Below are 18,625 nucleotides of genomic sequence, written 5' to 3'. Positions count from 1 at the left end.
TGGATAGAGAGAAGAAAAAGAGAGAGAGAATGAATCAAAGCATGCTTGTACCAGCTATTTCCTTGTATTTATTATTTTATTAATTAACATATCAGCCATCTCCTATCAATGCAGGGTGGCCCGAAAAAGAAAAATTATCACCATTCACTCCATCACTGTCTTGCCAGATACAAGCTCATATGACAGTTATAAAACTGCAACATTAACACCCCTCCTTCAGAATGCAGGCACAGTACTTCCCATCTCCAGGACTCAAATCCGGCCTAACAGTTTCCCTGAATCCTTTCATAAATGTTACCTTGTTCATACTCCAACAGCAAGTCAAGCCCTTAAAACCATTTGACTCCATTTGCTCCTATCTAAAATGCTCACACACACTTGCTGGAAGTCAAAGCCCCTCGCACACAAAACCTCCTTGACCCTCTCCCTCCCTTTCCTAGGCTGACCCCTACCCCATCTTCCCTCCACTGGAGAAGTCATTCTATTTCATTCAATCCTCTCTACATGTCCGAACCACCTCAACAACCCCTCCTCAGCCCTGTAGATAACAGTTTTGGTAATCCCGCACTTCCTCATAATTTCCAAATTTTGGATTCTCTGCATTATAATCACACCACACATTGCCCTCAGACATGACATCTCCACTGCCTGCAGCCTTCTCCTTGTTGCAACATTCATCACCCATATTTCACACCCATATAAGAGCATTGGTATTACTATACTCTTGTACATTCTTCTCTTTGCTTCCATGGATAATATTGTCTCCACAGATTCCTCATTACACCATTTCTTTGTATGACTGGTCATATCAATACAACAGTCTGTTTTACCGGATGTTTGTTCATGTCTGGTAGTTGGTCAATTAAGCAACATCCACTTAATCAAAATTTTGAATATAACTGATTTTTCACTAAAGCAGACACCCCTTTCTCACTACTAAGCCATTTCATCAGACATTTACCGTATTGTACTTTAATTTCCCCAAGAGACTTTTACCTTTTTTTGCACGTTATTTAGTTTTAAAGAGTTCTATACTGAAAACATATGTAAAATGAAAATCAATTTGTGTGTATACTGTGAGTAGGTCAACAAAAAGGAAAAACAAACAATATAATCCTCCACACCTGCCTCCTTACAAGGTGAGGAGGTAGGTGTATAAGGGTGAATGAGCTAACTGAGTTATGCAACATTTTGATTTTGCTGACTTGTGTCTCCAGGTCTAAAGATTGTTTGAAGTAGGGAAGGGACAATACCAAGTAATTTACCGATACCTACAGAGTCTCTCCTCACTTAGCGCCGTACTCGTTTACCGATGACTCAAACTTTCAACTGGCTCTCTGACCAGTATGCATCCCTAAATAATGTATATGAGAGCTGATTTCCTTTGTCCTTTTTCCTTTGTCCTGTGATTGGTGGAATGATGAAGTAAAGGGTGTGATAAAAGAGAAAAAGGTAGCTTACGAGAGGTTTTTACAAAGCAGAAGTGTTATAAGAAGAGCAGAGTATATGGAGAGTAAAAGAAAGGTGAAGAGAGTGGTGAGAGAGTGCAAAAGGAGAGCAGATGAAAGAGTGGGAGAGGCACTGTCAAGAAATTTTAATGAAAATAAGTGAAAATAAGGGATTGATGGGATAAAGATAGAAATGTTAAAAGCAGGTGGGGATATAGTTTTGGAGTGGTTGGTGCAATTATTTAATAAATGTATGGAAGAGGGTAAGGTACCTAGGGATTGGCAGAGAGCATGCATAGTTCCTTTGTATAAAGGCAAAGGGGATAAAAGAGAGTGCAAAAATTATAGGGGGATAAGTCTGTTGAGTGTACCTGGTAAAGTGTATGGTAGAGTTATAATTGAAAGAATTAAGAGTAAGACGGAGAATAGGATAGCAGATGAACAAGGAGGCTTTAGGAAAGGTAGGGGGTGTGTGGACCAGGTGTTTACAGTGAAACATATAAGTGAACAGTATTTAGATAAGGCTAAAGAGGTCTTTGTGGCATTTATGGATTTGGAAAAGGCGTATGACAGGGTGGATAGGGGGGCAATGTGGCAGATGTTGCAAGTGTATGGTGTAGGAGGTAGGTTACTGAAAGCAGTGAAGAGTTTTTACGAGGATAGTGAGGCTCAAGTTAGAGTATGTAGGAAAGAGGGAAATTTTTTCCCAGTAAAAGTAGGCCTTAGACAAGGATGTGTGATGTCACCGTGGTTGTTTAATATATTTATAGATGGGGTTGTAAGAGAAGTAAATGCGAGGGTCTTGGCAAGAGGCGTGGAGTTAAAAGATAAAGAATCACACACAAAGTGGGAGTTGTCACAGCTGCTCTTTGCCGATGACACTGTGCTCTTGGGAGATTCTGAAGAGAAGTTGCAGAGATTGGTGGATGAATTTGGTAGGGTGTGCAAAAGAAGAAAATTAAAGGTGAATACAGGAAAGAGTAAGGTTATGAGGATAACAAAAAGATTAGGTGATGAAAGATTGAATATCAGATTGGAGGGAGAGAGTATGGAGGAGGTGAACGTATTCAGATATTTGGGAGTGGACGTGTCAGCGGATGGGTCTATGAAAGATGAGGTGAATCATAGAATTGATGAGGGAAAAAGAGTGAGTGGTGCACTTAGGAGTCTGTGGAGACAAAGAACTTTGTCCTTGGAGGCAAAGAGGGGAATGTATGAGAGTATAGTTTTACCAACGCTCTTATATGGGTGTGAAGCGTGGGTGATGAATGTTGCAGCGAGGAGAAGGCTGGAGGCAGTGGAGATGTCATGTCTGAGGGCAATGTGTGGTGTGAATATAATGCAGAGAATTCGTAGTTTGGAAGTTAGGAGGAGGTGCGGGATTACCAAAACTGTTGTCCAGAGGGCTGAGGAAGGGTTGTTGAGGTGGTTCGGACATGTAGAGAGAATGGAGCGAAACAGAATGACTTCAAGAGTGTATCAGTCTGTAGTGGAAGGAAGGCGGGGTAGGGGTCGGCCTAGGAAGGGTTGGAGGGAGGGGGTAAAGGAGGTTTTGTGTGCGAGGGGCTTGGACTTCCAGCAGGCATGCGTGAGCGTGTTTGATAGGAGTGAATGGAGACAAATGGTTTTTAATACTTGACGTGCTGTTGGAGTGTGAGCAAAGTAACATTTATGAAGGGATTCAGGGAAACCGGCAGGCCGGACTTGAGTCCTGGAGATGGGAAGTACAGTGCCTGCACTCTGAAGGAGGGGTGTTAATGTTGCAGTTTAAAAACTGTAGTGTAAAGCACCCTTCTGGCAAGACAGTGATGGAGTGAATGATGGTGAAAGTTTTTCTTTTTCGGGCCACCCTGCCTTGGTGGGAATCGGCCGGTGTGATAATAATAAAAAATAAAGTAAAAATTTTGGAGTGAGTTAAACAAGTTAAGAAAGCCTAGGGAAAGTATGGATTTGTCAGTTAAAAACAGAGTAGGGGAGTTAGTAGATGGGGAGAGGGAGGTATTAGGTAGATGGCGAGAATATTTTGAGGAACTTTTAAATGTTAAGGAAGAAAGGGAGGCGGTAATTTCATGCACTGGCCAGGGAGGTATACCATCTTTTAGGAGTGAAGAAGAGCAGACTGTAAGTGTGGTGGAGGTACGTGAGGCATTACGTAGAATGAAAGGGGGTAAAGCAGCTGGAACTGATGGGATCATGACAGAAATGTTAAAAGCAGGGGGGGATATAGTGTTGGAGTGGTTGGTACTTTTGTTTAATAAATGTATGAAAGAGGGGAAGGTACCTAGGGATTGGCGGAGAGCATGTATAGTCCCTTTATATAAAGGGAAAGGGGACAAAAGAGATTGTAAAAATTATAGAGGAATAAGTTTACTGAGTATACCAGGAAAAGTATACGGTAGGGTTATAATTGAAAGAATTAAGAGGTAAGACAGAATTTAGAATTGCGGACAAACAAGGAGGTTTCAGAGTGGGTAGGGGATGTGTAGATCAAGTGTTTACATTGAAGCATATATGTGAACAGTATTTAGATAAAGGTAGGGAAGTTTTTATTGCATTTATGGATTTAGAAAAGGCATATGATAGAGTGGATAGAGGAGCAATGTGGCAGATGTTTCAAGTATACGGAATAGGTGGTAAGTTACTAAATGCTGTAAAGAGCTTTTATGAGGATAGTGAGGCTCAGGTTAGGGTGTGTAGAAAAGAGGGAGAATACTTCCCGGTAAAAGTAGGTCTTAGACAGGGATGTGTAATGTCACCATGGTTGTTTAATATATTTATAGATGGGGTTGTAAAAGAAGTAAATGCTAGGGTGTTCGGGAGAGGGGTGGGATTAAATTATGGGGAATCAAATTCAAAATGGGAATTGACACAGTTACTTTTTGCTGATGATACTGTGCTTATGGGAGATTCTAAAGAAAAATTGCAAAGGTTAGTGGATGAGTTTGAGAATGTGTGTAAAGGTAGAAAGTTGAAAGTGAACATAGAAAAGAGTAAGGTGATGAGGGTATCAAATGATTTAGATAAAGAAAAATTGGATATCAAATTGGGGAGGAGGAGTATGGAAAAAGTGAATGTTTTCAGATACTTGGGAGTTGACGTGTCGGCGGATGGATTTATGAAGGATGAGGTTAATCATAGAATTGATGAGGGAAAAAAGGTGAGTGGTGCGTTGAGGTATATGTGGAGTCAAAAAACGTTATCTATGGAGGCAAAGAAGGGAATGTATGAAAGTATAGTAGTACCAACACTCTTATATGGATGTGAAGCTTGGGTGGTAAATGCAGCAGCGAGGAGACGGTTGGAGGCAGTGGAGATGTCCTGTCTAAGGGCAATGTGTGGTGTAAATATTATGCAGAAAATTCGGAGTGTGGAAATTAGGAGAAGGTGTGGAGTTAATAAAAGCATTAGTCAGAGGGCAGAAGAGGGGTTGTTGAGGTGGTTTGGTCATTTAGAGAGAATGGATCAAAGTAGAATGACATGGAAAGCATATAAATTTATAGGGGAAGGAAAGAGGGGTAGGGGTCGTCCTCGAAAGGGTTGGAAAGAGGGGGTAAAGGAGGTTTTGTGGGTGAGGGGCTTGGACTTCCAGCAAGCGTGCATGAGCGTGTTAGATAGGAGTGAATGGAGACGAATGATACTTGGGACCTGACGATCTGTTGGAGTGTGAGCGGGGTAATATTTAGTGAAGGGATTCAGGGAAACCGGTTATTTTCATATAGTCGGACTTGAGTCCTGGAAATGGGAAGTACAATGCCTGCACTTTAAAGGAGGGGTTTGGGATATTGGCAGTTTGGAGGGATATGTTGTGTATCTCTATACGTATATGCTTCTAAACTGTTATATTCTGAGCACCTCTGCAAAAGCAGTGATAATGTGTGAGTGTGGTGAAAGTGTTGAATGATGATGAAAGTATTTTCTCTTTGGGGATTTTCTTTCTTTTTTTGGGTCACCCTGCCTCGGTGGGAGACGACCGACTTGTTGGAAAAAAAAAAAAAAAAAAAAAAAAAAAAAAAAAATCTTTGAAGAGTTTCGAGAGTTTATTTACTCTCTGAGCCTGGCCATGGGCCAGGCTCATCTGGTGCTTGCCTGGTCAACCAGGCTGTTGCTGCTGGAGGCCCACTGCCCTACATATCCATCACAGCCTGGTTGATCTGGCACCTGGTGAAGATACTTGTCCAGTTTCCTCTTGAAGGCTTCTACACTGGTTCCAGCCGTGTTTCTGATATCTTCTGGTAAGATGTTAAATTGTCTGGGAACCCGGATGTTGATACAGTGTTCCCTTATTGTCCCCACCACACCCCTGCTCCTCACTGGGTTTATTTACAATACACAGTACACCACTGTACAGACATTTATAAACATACTAAAAATGTTATAAATGGTGCAAATGTGACATTAAAACAATATAAAAAAAATGGGCGACACAAACCCACTACCATTATAGTATGCTCCTTGCTTAGCGACAAATTTGTTTACCGACGTGGTCTTAAAAATGAAACTCTGTTGCTAAGTGAGGAGAGGCTGTACTTAGTTTTAAGCTGACACTAATACTGCCAAATTTAGCCAATACCCACCAATACTGATATTTTGGCACAACCATAGTTAGAACTGAACCTCAGACAATGGTAATACCCACCACTTACACTTTTCAATGTTCCTTATTGTAATGTAAAATACAAACCCTGTAAGTCATGGGGTTAGGGTATTGGTGCTGACATTATTTCTGAAACCATGGATTTTTTTTTTTTAACAAGACAGCAGTCTCCCACTGAGGCAGGGTGACCTAAAGAAAGAAAGAAAGAAAGAAAAAAAAAAAGTAACACTTTCACCATAATTCACATATCACTGTCTTTGCAGATGCATCCAGATATGACAGTTTAGACGTCACTCCAAACAGCCAATATCTCAAACCCCTCCAGGACTCAAGTTTGGCTAACTGGTTTCCTTGAATCCCTTCACAAAATATTACCCTGCTCACACTCCAACAGCTCATCAGGTCCCAAAAACCATTCATCTTCATTCACTCCAAACATACTCACACATGACTCACACATGCCTGCTGTATGTCCAGGCCCTTGCATACAAAACCTCTTTTACCCCCTCCCTCTATCCTTTCCTAGGATGACCCCTACTCCTCCTCCATGGATCTCATTATATTATTCTTATGAGAATAATATAAAGTTTTCGCAATATTTCTTTAAAATGTTGCTTTAATTTAAAGAAAGAATAAGCCCATATTGCATGCAATTTTATGGCTAATTTTAAATTTAAGGATCATATACCAACCAGAGAGAGTGGCCACTCAAACCATGACTAACTGAAGCTATCTGCAAAGTGGTCTTCAGTATAAATGCATAACCACATCACACAGAGTAAGAAGCATGCAAATTCCTGAGTCTGAATGTATATAACATGTTGTCACCCAGTATAATAAAAGATAATGGCTACAAGAGTGTGGTAGTCTTTTTTTTTTTTTACTAAAGTTTAACCCTTTGAGGGTCGACAGGCCCTCTCCGAAACTCGTTCTCAGGGTCGGCCAAATTTAAAAAAAAAAAAAAATTATTTTCTCTTATGAAAAGATAGAGAATCTTTTCCCGATCATAAAGACACCAAAAGTTTGAAATTTGATAGAAAACTTACGGAATTATGCTCTCGCAAAGTTAGCGGTCTCGGCGATGTTTGCGCATCGGCGATTTTGCCCACTTTGAGCCCCATTTTCGGCCAATTTCACTGTACTAGTCGACAAAAAACATGAATATTTCGCTAGAACTCCATTTTTTCTATCGAATGGATGCAAGAAACCACTCATTTATGAAATTCAACTATCCAGTACAGTGGTCAGAATTTAGCAATTTTGCCAATTTCACACAAATTTCAAAAGATGCCAATTTCGGAATAGGGTCCAGAATAAACAAGAAAGACATTCCTGGCACTAAAATGACATTTCCTCTAGTCATTAGTCATGTCTCAAGTCCCCTCTTATATTCTTTTGCTTTCCACTTTGAATTTTTATTTTCACAAAAAATATAAGATTTACTGTTATGCAGACTACTGCATTAGTGTAAAAAATGGTATAAATATTATTGGTGCACTTGTGAAAGAATATTAGACTCACCAGTTGACGTGTATTGCACGCTTGGCACGATTTGTTTACTTTTGAAGTTTGGTAAAAATCGAACATTTCTGCTACTTTGAGCTCAATTTCAAGGCACCTTTCTTTGTAAAACCAGTCAAAATCATATCAATTTCTGTAATATGTCTTCTATTCTATAAAATGAGACCAAGAAAACTAGAATACAACAATAAATACCATACGAAAATACACTGCAAAGTCGCTGATTTATTAAAAAAAAATGGTCAAAGTTTTTTTTTTCTCATTATGCACTGTGTGCTGCAGGATTTTTTTTAGACTGTGCACACTGACCACATAGACCCATTCTTTCATATGAAGGCCTACCAGCTTTCTCCCACTAGATTTGAGGCCGCTAGAATTTATGAGTACTAGTACGTCAAAAACCCCTACGCGTAAAACGTACTAGTACGACGAAAACCCTCAAAGGGTTAAGGGTTAACATCAGTACAGCATCTGAAAGCTTGATACCTGTAATTTAAATGCAGTGAGACAATTTTTAATGTTAAAAGGAGATTGTAACCAGAGAATAAAAATATCCATAAAGTCATTCAAAAAAAGTGAAATACACTAGCCACTGAAGACAATATACTATGGTACATAGTAACATCTCTCTGAAAATGGGGTGTTAATGTTGCAGTTTTATAACTGGATTGTAGGCATGCCTCTGGCAAGACAGTGATGGAGTGAATGATGATGATGATGAAAGTTTTTCCTTTTTGGGCCACCCTGCCTTGGTGGGAAATGGCTGATGTGTTAATAAAAAAAATATAAATAATATACTAAATGATGTAATTTTTACCTTAACTTTGTTTGTGTCTATTAGCTTCCTCCCTCGATATGATAAGCTTGGAAGTGATATATCAGAAGCAATGGATTCTCGCCGATTTTCCTTGTCACCTCTGCCCAAACTTTTTCGTCCAGGTGTTGGTGGTCCAGGACGAGAGTAAGAAGTCTGTTCAAAGGTTTACAAGAAAATTATTAAAAACTACAAGGTAAATTATTGGCAATTTAATTCCACACAACATATACATATTACAGTTACTGCCTATAAAATATCAAATGGATGACCCTTCATCTGCAGCAACAGAATCCCTCTTCAGAGTGCAGGTACTGTCCTTCCCCTCTTCATTACTCAAGTTTGGCTAACCAGTTTCCCTGAATCCCTTCATAAACGTTACCTGGCTCACACCCCAACAGCACATGTTACAACGCACCAACACACTCATAAAAGCCTTCTGGATGTTCAAGTCCCTAGCGCTCAAAACCTCCTTTATCATCTCCTTCCAACTGTTCAGGGAACAACCCCTATCCCTCCATCCATGCACCTCAGATTAATACTCCCTCTTTGTCACCCAGTCCCTTTCCATTCTCTCAGAATATCCAAACCACCTCGACAATACCTCAACCCTCTGAATACTGAAGATTGAGACACTTATGCACCATATGGGAATCTTTATTTAGGAAACGTTTTGCCACACAGTGGCTTCATCAGTCCAATACAAAGCAGAAAGGTGCAAGGAGAGGAGGAGATTGAGGTAATCAGTCCCTCAGCCTGGAGGCGATGTGTTCAGTCCATCAATCTTGTAGAATGTACAGCATAGGGCCATAGACGTGGTTTAAATACTGTAGTCAGGTGAGGCAAAGCAGGAGGAGGCGGGGTCATAGTGGTACCATCCACTAGTCGAAGTAGGTCTTCGTCCAAAGGTAGGACAAGTTGGAGAATTCTCTGTATCAAGATCCCATGATGATGCAGTGTCTGACAGTTGTGATGAATGGTTCATGGTTGAATGGTTCATGGTTTTGAAAACCGACAAGTTGATTTTCAAAACCATTCATCATAACTGTCAGACACTGCATCATCATGGGATCTTGATACAAAGAATTCTCGAACTTGTCCTACCTATGGACGAAGACCTACTTCAACTAGTGGATGATACCACTATGACCCCGCCTCCTGCTTCGCCTCACCTGACTACAGTATTTAAGCCACGTCTACGGCCCTATGCTGTACATTCTACAAGATTGATGGACTGAACACATCGACTCCAGGATGAGGGACTGATTACCTCAATCTCCTCCTCTCCTTGCACCTTTCTATTTTGTATTGGACTGATGAAGCCACTGTGTGGTGAAACGTTTCCTAAATAAAGATTCCCATATGGTGCACAAGTGCCTCAATTTTCAACTTGTCGGTTTTCAAAACCATTCATCACACCTCTGAATACTCTTGGTGATCCCACACTGTCCTCTAATGCCTAGGCTAAGAATTCTCGGCATAATATTCAAACCACACACTGCTCTCAAACATGACATCTCCACTGCCTCTAGCTGCTGCCTCACTGCAACATTCAAAGCCATGCCTCCACTAATGATTAGACAATACCAAAATTTTTGCCAGAACCAATACCCAATTTTAGTCTAAAAGCAATACCACCAAACTTAACCGATTCCCACTAATACCAACACCATCAACATTAGCTGATACTCACTGGCACCGATACTTTAGTACACCCCTACTCTCACACCTATATAAAAGCGTGGGTACTACTATACTGGGGTATATTTCCCTTCACTTGCCCCACATGCCTCGGCACACTCAGTGGATCGAGTACCTTAGGAAAAAGAAGCAAATAGTGACTGTCCAGAAAGATATGTCAGATCAGGGAAGAGTAACAAAGCAATGTAACACAAGGATCAGTATTAGGACCAGTGCTGTTTCTGGTTAATGTGAACAACATACCAGGTGGGACCAAGTCAGATGTATCTATTAGCTGATGTTAAACTAATGAGGAAAATACAAAACAGATAAGGAGGGCAAAAGGCTGGAGTTGGATCTCAACAAACTGAAGGGTTAGTCATATAAGTGGCTGCTTGAATTCAACCCCAGCAAGTGCAAGATTATGAAGTCTGGGGGAAAATGCCAGAAAACCAGACAGAATATAGACTTTGGGGACAGGCTGCAGATCTCATTCAAAGAGGACATGGGAATAAGCAGTGTCCCATAACATCAGAGTTCACATTAACCAAATAATCTCTTCAGCCAATGCTTGCTTGGCAATACTTATAGATGGGGTTGTAAATGAAGTGAATGCTAGGGTGTTAACTAGAAGTGTGGGAGTGAAAGATGATGAATATGATAGAGAGAGTTGTCACAGGTACTCTTTGCTATGATATAGTTCTTTTGGGAGATTTGGAAGAAAATTTGCAAGGGTTGGTGGATAAATTTGGGAGGATATGCAAAAAAGAAGGAATTTTAACGTAAACATAGGAAAGAGCAAGGTGATGAGAGTACAAAAAAGCAGAAGCAATGAGAGATTGTATATTAGATTGGAGGGAGGGAATATGGATAACTTAAACGTGTTCAGATATCTACGAGTTAACTTGTTGGTAGATGATTCCATGAGAGAAGAAGCAAACCATAGAATTAACAGTGAGAAAAATGTATCGAGGCCTCTGTAGACAAAAAATTTCATCCAAAGAGGCAAAAAGGAAAATGTACCAGAGTATAGTGGTACCAACACTGTTGTATGGGTGTGAAGCATGGATTTTGAATAATGCAGCATGGTGGAGCCTGGGTAGCAATACGTGAAAACATTATGCAGAAAACTCCGCATTTGAACATAAGGAAATGTGGAGTTACAGTAAGTATTATTCAGAGGGCTGGGGAGTGGTTGTTGAGTAAGGATGGAGAAAAATTGGATGACTAGAAGGGCATGTAAATCTGCTGTGAAGGAAAAAAGGGTAAGGAGTCTTCTTAGGAAAGGTTGGAGGGAGTAAAGGAGGCTTTGAATGCTAGGGGCTTGGACAGCCAAAAGGCTTCTGCAAGTGTGTTAGATACAAGTGGAGGCAAATGGTTTTTATTATTAGATTTGCTGTTGGAGTGTAAGCAGGGTAACATTTATGAGAAAATTCAGGAAAAATGGTTAGCCAGACCTGAGGTCTGGAGGTGGCAAGTATAGTGCCTGTACTCTGAAGGAAGGGTGAGGATATTGTGCTTAAGAAAGTCATCTGAACTGTGATGTCGGTACCCTTCTGGCAGGATAGTAATGAGTGACAGTGAAAGTACAGTGGACCCCCGCATAACGCTATTAATCCGTTCCTGAGAGCTCAATGTTATGTGAAATTATCGTTATGCGAATTAATTTTCCCCATAAGAAATAATGGAAATCAAATTAATCCGTGCAAGACACCCAAAAGTATGAAAAAAATTTTTTTACCACATGAAATATTAATTTTAATACACACAAACTTAAGAAAACATGCACAGTTACATGACACTTACCTTTATTGAAGATGTGGTGATGATTGATGGGATGGGAGGAGGGGAGACTGGATGGTTTTAGTGTTTAGAAGGGGAATCCCCTTCCATTAGGACTTGAGGTGTCAAGTCCTTTTCCGGGGTTGCTTCCCTTCTTCTTTTAATGCCACTAGGACCAGCTTCAGAGTCACTGGACTTCTGTCACACAACATATCTGTCCATAGTGGCCTGTACCTCTCGTTCCTTTACGACTTTCGTAAAGTGTTTCACAACAGTGTCAGTGTAATAGTCACCAGCACGGCTTGCAATAGCTGTCTGAGGGTGATTTTCATCCATGAAGGTTTGCACTTCAAGTCACTTTGCACAGATTTCCTTAATCTTTGAAGTAGGCAACTTCTTCAATTTCTCTCTCCCCTCCTCCGAAGCAATTTCCTCAGGTGAGGCCTCTTGCTGTTGAAGTTGATCTAGCAGCTAATCAGTGGTTAGTTCTTCATTGTCCTCCTCCACCAAATCTTCCACATCCTCCCCACTAATCTCCAACCCCAAGGACTTCCCCAATGCCACAACTGATTCCTCAACTGGTATAGGATTCTCAGGGTTAACCTCAAATCCTTCAAAATCCCTTTGGTCTACACATTCTGGCCACAGTTTCTTCCAAGCAGAGTTCAAGGTCCTCTTAGTCACTCCCTCCCAAGCCCTACCTATAAGGTTTACACAACTGAGGATATTAAAGTGCTCTCTCCAAAACTCTCTTAGAGTCGATTGAGTTTCTGAGGTCACTACAAAGCACCTTTCAAACAGAGCTTTTGTGTACAGTTTTTTGAAGTTTGCAATAACCTGCTGGTCCATGGGCTGCAGGAGAGGAGTGGTATTAGGAGGCAAAAACTTCACCTTAATGAACCTCATGTCCCCACAAAGTCGCTCTGCCAAGTCTGTAGGATGACCAGGGGCATTGTCTAACACCAGGAGGCACTTAAGGTCTAATTTCTTTTCAGTTAGGTAATTTTTCACAGTGGGGGCAAATGCTTGGTGTAACCAGTCATAGAAAAAGTCCCTAGTGACCCATGCCTTATTGTTTGCCCTCCACAGCACACACAAATTAGCCTTGAGGATATTCTTTTCCCTGAATGCTCTGGGAGTTTCAGAGTGATACACTAATAAAGGCTTCACTTTGCAATCACCACTAGCATTGGCACACATGAGAAGAGTAAGCCTGTCTTTCATAGGCTTATGTCCTGGGAGTGCCTTTTCCTCCTGAGTAATGTAGGTCCTGCTTGGCATTTTCTTCCAAAACAGGCCTGTTTTGTCACAATTAAACACTTGTTCAGGTTTCAGTCCTTCACTGTCTATGTACTCCTTGAATTCATGCACATATTTTTCAGCTGCTTTTTGGTCTGAACTGGCAGCCTCACCATGCCTTATCACACTATGTATGCCACTATGCCTCTTAATCTCTCAAACCAACCTTTGCTGGCCTTAAATTCACTCGCATCACTACTAGTTGCAGGCATTTTTTCTAATTAAATCCTCGTGCAACTTCCTAGCCTTTTCACTTATGATCGCTTGAGAGATGCTATCGCCTGCTATCTGTTTTTCGTTTATCCACACCAATAACAGTCTCTCAACATCTTCTATCACTTGCGATCTCTGTTTCGAAAGCACAGTTAAACCTTTGGCAAGAACAGCTTCCTTGATTGCCGTTCTCTTGGACACAATAGAAGCGATGGTTGATTGGGGTTTACTATACAACCTGGCCAGCTCGGAGACACGCACTCCACTTTCATACTTAGCAATGATCTCTTTCTTCATCTCCATAGTAATTTTCACCCTTATTCCTGTAGGGTTGGCACTAGAAGCTTTCTTGGGGCCCATGGTCACTAATTTTTCAGGTGAAATCACTATAAAAAGGCTGTAATAATACGAAATGTTCCGATTGTATGCTTGAATGTTACCGCGGAGGCTGGCTTGTAAACAATGCCACTGGCAGAACAAGTGAGGCTGGCTCAGGCCGCATGGACGTGTCTCGGACAAATCGCGTTGAGCAAATTTTTTAGCACTATGCGAGGCAAAATTTTAGCGATAAAATGTATCGCTATGCGGATTTAACACTATGCGATGCCAACGTTATGCGGGGGTCCACTGTATATTCTTCTCTGTAGGGTCACCCTACCTAGGTGGGAGATGGCTGGAATGTTTTTTTTTTTCTTTTTTAACATACCAACCATATCTTGTAGTTTATACAGCAGTAGATGTTATTAGCTCCTTTTAGTCGTCTCTTAGGACATGCATGGCTTACAGAGGAACAATTCTTTTCCACTTCCTCATGGAGATTTAGAAGAAATAAAGAACAAGAACTATTAAAAAAACAGAAGAAAACCCAGATGTGTATGTATATATATGCATGTACATGCATGCGTAATGTGACCTAAGTGTACGTAGAAGTAGCAAGATAAACCTGGTATCTCGCATGTTTGAGACAAAAAAAAGGACACCAGCTAGCCTACCATCGTGTAAAACAATTCCCAATCTCTGTTTCACACTCACTTGGCAGGACAGTAGTATGTACCTTCCTGACTGCTTGCTGTCTACCAACATATAACATATGACAAGCAATTTTTTTTAACTGTATTACTGAAGGACTAGGTAGGCAACTACTATATGCTAAGATAAAAAAAAAAAAGCACTGAAGGACCATTTACATACATCATGCTAGAACACCTCATACTGGCTGGAGAACATACAGGATGATACCAAAAATATGTAAAGACACATGCACAGTTAGAGACATTATCTGATTAATCTAGGTTACCCGATGTTATGCACAATTCACGATATTTACTGAGTAATCTGAATTACCCAAAATTACCTGTAAGATGTTATTCTGCTTTTAGGCTATACTCACATGACCTCTTACACTATACTTGTTACAGCATCTCTGTTACCACCAAAAGTTAGTCATGGCAAAAACATTTTGTCATTAAATGTTGTGAACCGTGCATAGGTCTTCACACACTTCCCACTAATGTAATGCCAACCTACAACTGTACAGAAAATGGATAGCTTACAGATAATCTTTTAGTCCTTTTGCCCCCTGAGTAATCAATAGAAGATTCTGATTGTGTGGAATCTGAAAAAGACTTCCGCTTGCGAAGGTTGAAGGCTGGCGAGTCCAGACCTATATTTTCTGTTGCCTGAGTTAAGTTCATCAACTGTCTGTCTTCTACTGCACACCCTTCCTGAAGAAAGGGGGGAAAAGCTTAAGTGTTATTGTTTTTAAGGTCCCCTTCCATAAAGCAGAAATCGCCGTGAAGTGGAACACCATTTTTTCCACTCGTAAATGCATATAAATACTAAATAAGTTTACACTAACATATATTAAGTTAGTATTAGAACTAGGCATTAAAAAACAATAAAGTAAAATACACATATATTACACTCATTACTTGTCTTAAAATATTTGTAGTCTTGACTCCTTGATTGTCGCAACCCCAAATCCTGAGGTGTCTCCTGGTGTCGCAAAATTTCCGGAGGAAAAAAAAAAAAAATAATGAAATGATAGAGAATCTTTTCCCAATTGTAATGACACCAAAAGAACGAAATCTGATGGAAAACTGACAGAATTATGTTCTCGCGACGTTAGCGACCTTGGCGATATTTACGAATCGGTGATTTCGTCCACTTTGAGCCCTATTTTCGGCTAATTCCATTGTTCCAGTCAACCAAACTCATATCTATTTCTTTAGAACTCCATTTTTTCTATCTAATGAGAATAAGAAACTGCCCATTTACTGATTTCAACTACCCAATAACAAGGTCAGAAATTTGCAATTTGGCCAATTTCACGAAAATTAAAGAACATGACAATTTCAAAATAGGGTCCAGAATGAACAATGCAGACATTCCTGACTCTAAAATAACATTTTCTTTGTTCATCAGTCATGTCTCCAGGCCCCTCTGGGCTGTATAGTCCTTGTGGCTTAGCGCTTCTTTTTGATTATAATAATAATAATCCAGGCCCCTCTGACATTACTCTTGCTTTATATTTTGAATTTTTATTCAAACAAAAAATAGAAGATTTACTGTTATGCAGACTACTGCAATATTGTAATAATTGTATAAATAATGTCAACCCATTCATGACTGCATATTACAATGGCTACTTCGACATTTATTGGAAAATGACATCATTTGTTTACTTTTGAACATTAGCAACAATAAAACATTTCCCCTACTTTGAGCTCCATTTCAAGGTTCTTTTCAAAGTAAAACCAATCAAAATCACCTATATTTCTATATATTTTCCATTCTATCAAATGAGACCAAGAAAATGAGGATACACCCATAAATACTATATGAAAATAGAGCACAAAGTCGACATTTTAATTAATAATAATAATAATAATAATAATAATAAATAATAAAAATAATAATAAAAAACCGGTCAGGGTTTTTCTTTCTCATTATGCACTGCGTGCTGAAGGATTATTTTTATATGGTGCACACTGACCACACAGATCCATTCTCTCCCATGTGGGCCTACCAGCTTTCTCCTGCTTGATTTGAAGCCGCTAGAATTTATGAGTATATATACGTCAAACACGGTGGCTCGTAAGCCGTATGTATACGACCGAAACAGTCTAAGGGTTAATGTAGGGCGAGATGAGTAGTATTTATTGTAAGAAATCAGGTGTGGTACGCATGGCAGCCAGCCAGGCTAATATACCAGGCCACCCCACCCACACATAATATACTATGACATTTAAAGGATCCCAGAGTGATAAAATGCATATACAGTTCACTCGTTACTTACCTTAAAATATTTGTAGTCTTAACCCTTCGACTTTCGCAAGCCCATTTCTGAAACTGTCACTCTATGTCGCAAAATTTTTTTTGGGAAAAAAAAAAATTTCTTATGAAATGATGGAGAATCTTTTCCCAATGATAATGACACCAAAAGTACGAAATTTGATTGAAAATTTACGGAATTAAGCTCCCTTGAAGTCAGCGATCTTGACGATATATACGCATCGGCAATTTTGCCGACTTTGAGCTCTATTTTCCGCCAATTCCTCTCTTCCAGTCGACCAAACTCATAGCTATTTCATTAGAACTCCATTCTTTCTATCAATTGAGTACAAGAAACTGCCCATTTATCGATTTCAACTACCTAATAAAGTTGTCAGAAATTGGCATTTGGCCAATTTCATGCAAATTAAAAAAGATGCCAATTTCAAAATAGGGTCCAGAATAAACAATGCAGACATTCCTGGCACTAAAATAACATTCTCTGTTCATTAGTCATGTCTCCAGGCCCCTCTTATATTACTCTTGCTTTCTATTCAAATTTTTTATTCACACAAAAAATAGAAAAGACAATTTACTGTTTGCAGACTACTGCATTACTGTAAAAATGGTACAAATAATTTCAGTGCACTAGTAAAAGAATATTAGACTCCCCAGTTGATGTGTATTGGACGTGTGGTGTGATTTGCTTACTCTTGAACTTCTGTAAAAATCAAACATTTCCGCTACTTTGAGCTCAATTTCATGATCGTTTTCATCGATTAACTAACCAAAATCATCTCTATTTCTGTAATATGTTTTCCATTCTATCAAATGAGACAAAGCAAAGAAGAATACAACCATAAATACTATATGAAAATATACCTCAAATTTGGCATTTTAATCCAAAAACATGTTTGGAGTTTTTTTTTCTCATTATGCACTGTGTGCTGCAGGATTTTTTTTATACAGTGCACACTGACCATACCGACCCATTCTCTCACTTGTGGGCCTACCAGCTTTCTACTGTTTGATTTGAAGCCGCTAGAATTGAGTATATATACATCCGAAACACTGGCTCATAAAACGTATGTATACGACCGAAACAGTCAAAGGGTTAATGTAGGGTCAGAGATAAATAAACGAGATAAAACGAATAAACAAGAGAGTAAATGAGTACACGAGAGAGGACAAACGTGGAGTTATGTAAACAAACCAGGCGATCACATCTGGTTTTGGTTCATACTTAAGTTTATTCAGGTACAGTAGGGCCCAGTTTTTGCGGCGTTTTACCTTATGGCATTCTGCTAATACGGCGATTTCAAATTATGACCAAAACTCTCCATATGGCTCCCAGTCTTTCTAATATGGCACATGCCTCCTGGTTTGTTTACATTCTCCATGAGCACCGCATCTCTCCATTATGTTTGGAAACTTTCCAAAATATCAAGTGTTTTAAAGTTATTTCACATTTTATATATAGTACTCTGATAATTATACTTATGTGTACCCATACCTAAGTAAACTTACTTTGTGCAGGCATGCAGGTACACATTAAAACCACTAAGAATGTTTTATTAGTCTTGAAGATGCCATATTAATAACGATAATAATAACAAATAAATCACAAATAAGTCACCCTGCCTCGGTGGGAGACGGCCGAATTTTTGAAAAAAAAAAAAAAAAAAAAAAATATATATATAGTATATATATAATATATATATATATATATAGTATACAGTGGACCCCCGCATAACGATTACCTCCGAATGCGACTAATTATGTAAGTGCGTTTGTACGTGTATGTTTGGGGGTCTGAAATGGACTAATCTACTTCACAATATTCCTTATGGGAACAAATTCGGTCAGTACTGGCACCTGAACATACCTCTGGAGTGAAAAAATATCGTTAACCGGGGGTCCACTGTATGTATATGTATATATATATGTATATATATATATATATATATATATATATATATATATATATATATATATATATAT

At 39.5% G+C, this 18,625-nt stretch overlaps 1 protein-coding gene across 1 annotated transcript in view; it reads right to left on the bottom strand.

The window, feature by feature from the left end:
- LOC138852758 (uncharacterized) overlaps positions 1–18,625 on the bottom strand; it is a 95,492-nt gene that overhangs the window by 16,422 nt on the left and 60,445 nt on the right. Inside the window, exons 4-5 of the mRNA XM_070085381.1 lie at positions 14,905–15,075; positions 8,381–8,533 (exon numbers count right to left, since the gene is read on the bottom strand). Of these exons, the coding sequence (XP_069941482.1) occupies positions 8,381–8,533; positions 14,905–15,075 (324 nt within the window). The remainder of the gene's footprint in view (positions 1–8,380; positions 8,534–14,904; positions 15,076–18,625) is intronic.

Source organism: Cherax quadricarinatus, chromosome 16 (assembly GCF_038502225.1).
Source record: "Cherax quadricarinatus isolate ZL_2023a chromosome 16, ASM3850222v1, whole genome shotgun sequence".
NCBI classification, from domain to species: Eukaryota; Metazoa; Arthropoda; class Malacostraca; order Decapoda; family Parastacidae; genus Cherax; species Cherax quadricarinatus.
The sequence above is the reverse complement of the archived record's forward strand: the minus strand, read 5'-3'. Positions and strand labels throughout refer to the sequence as shown.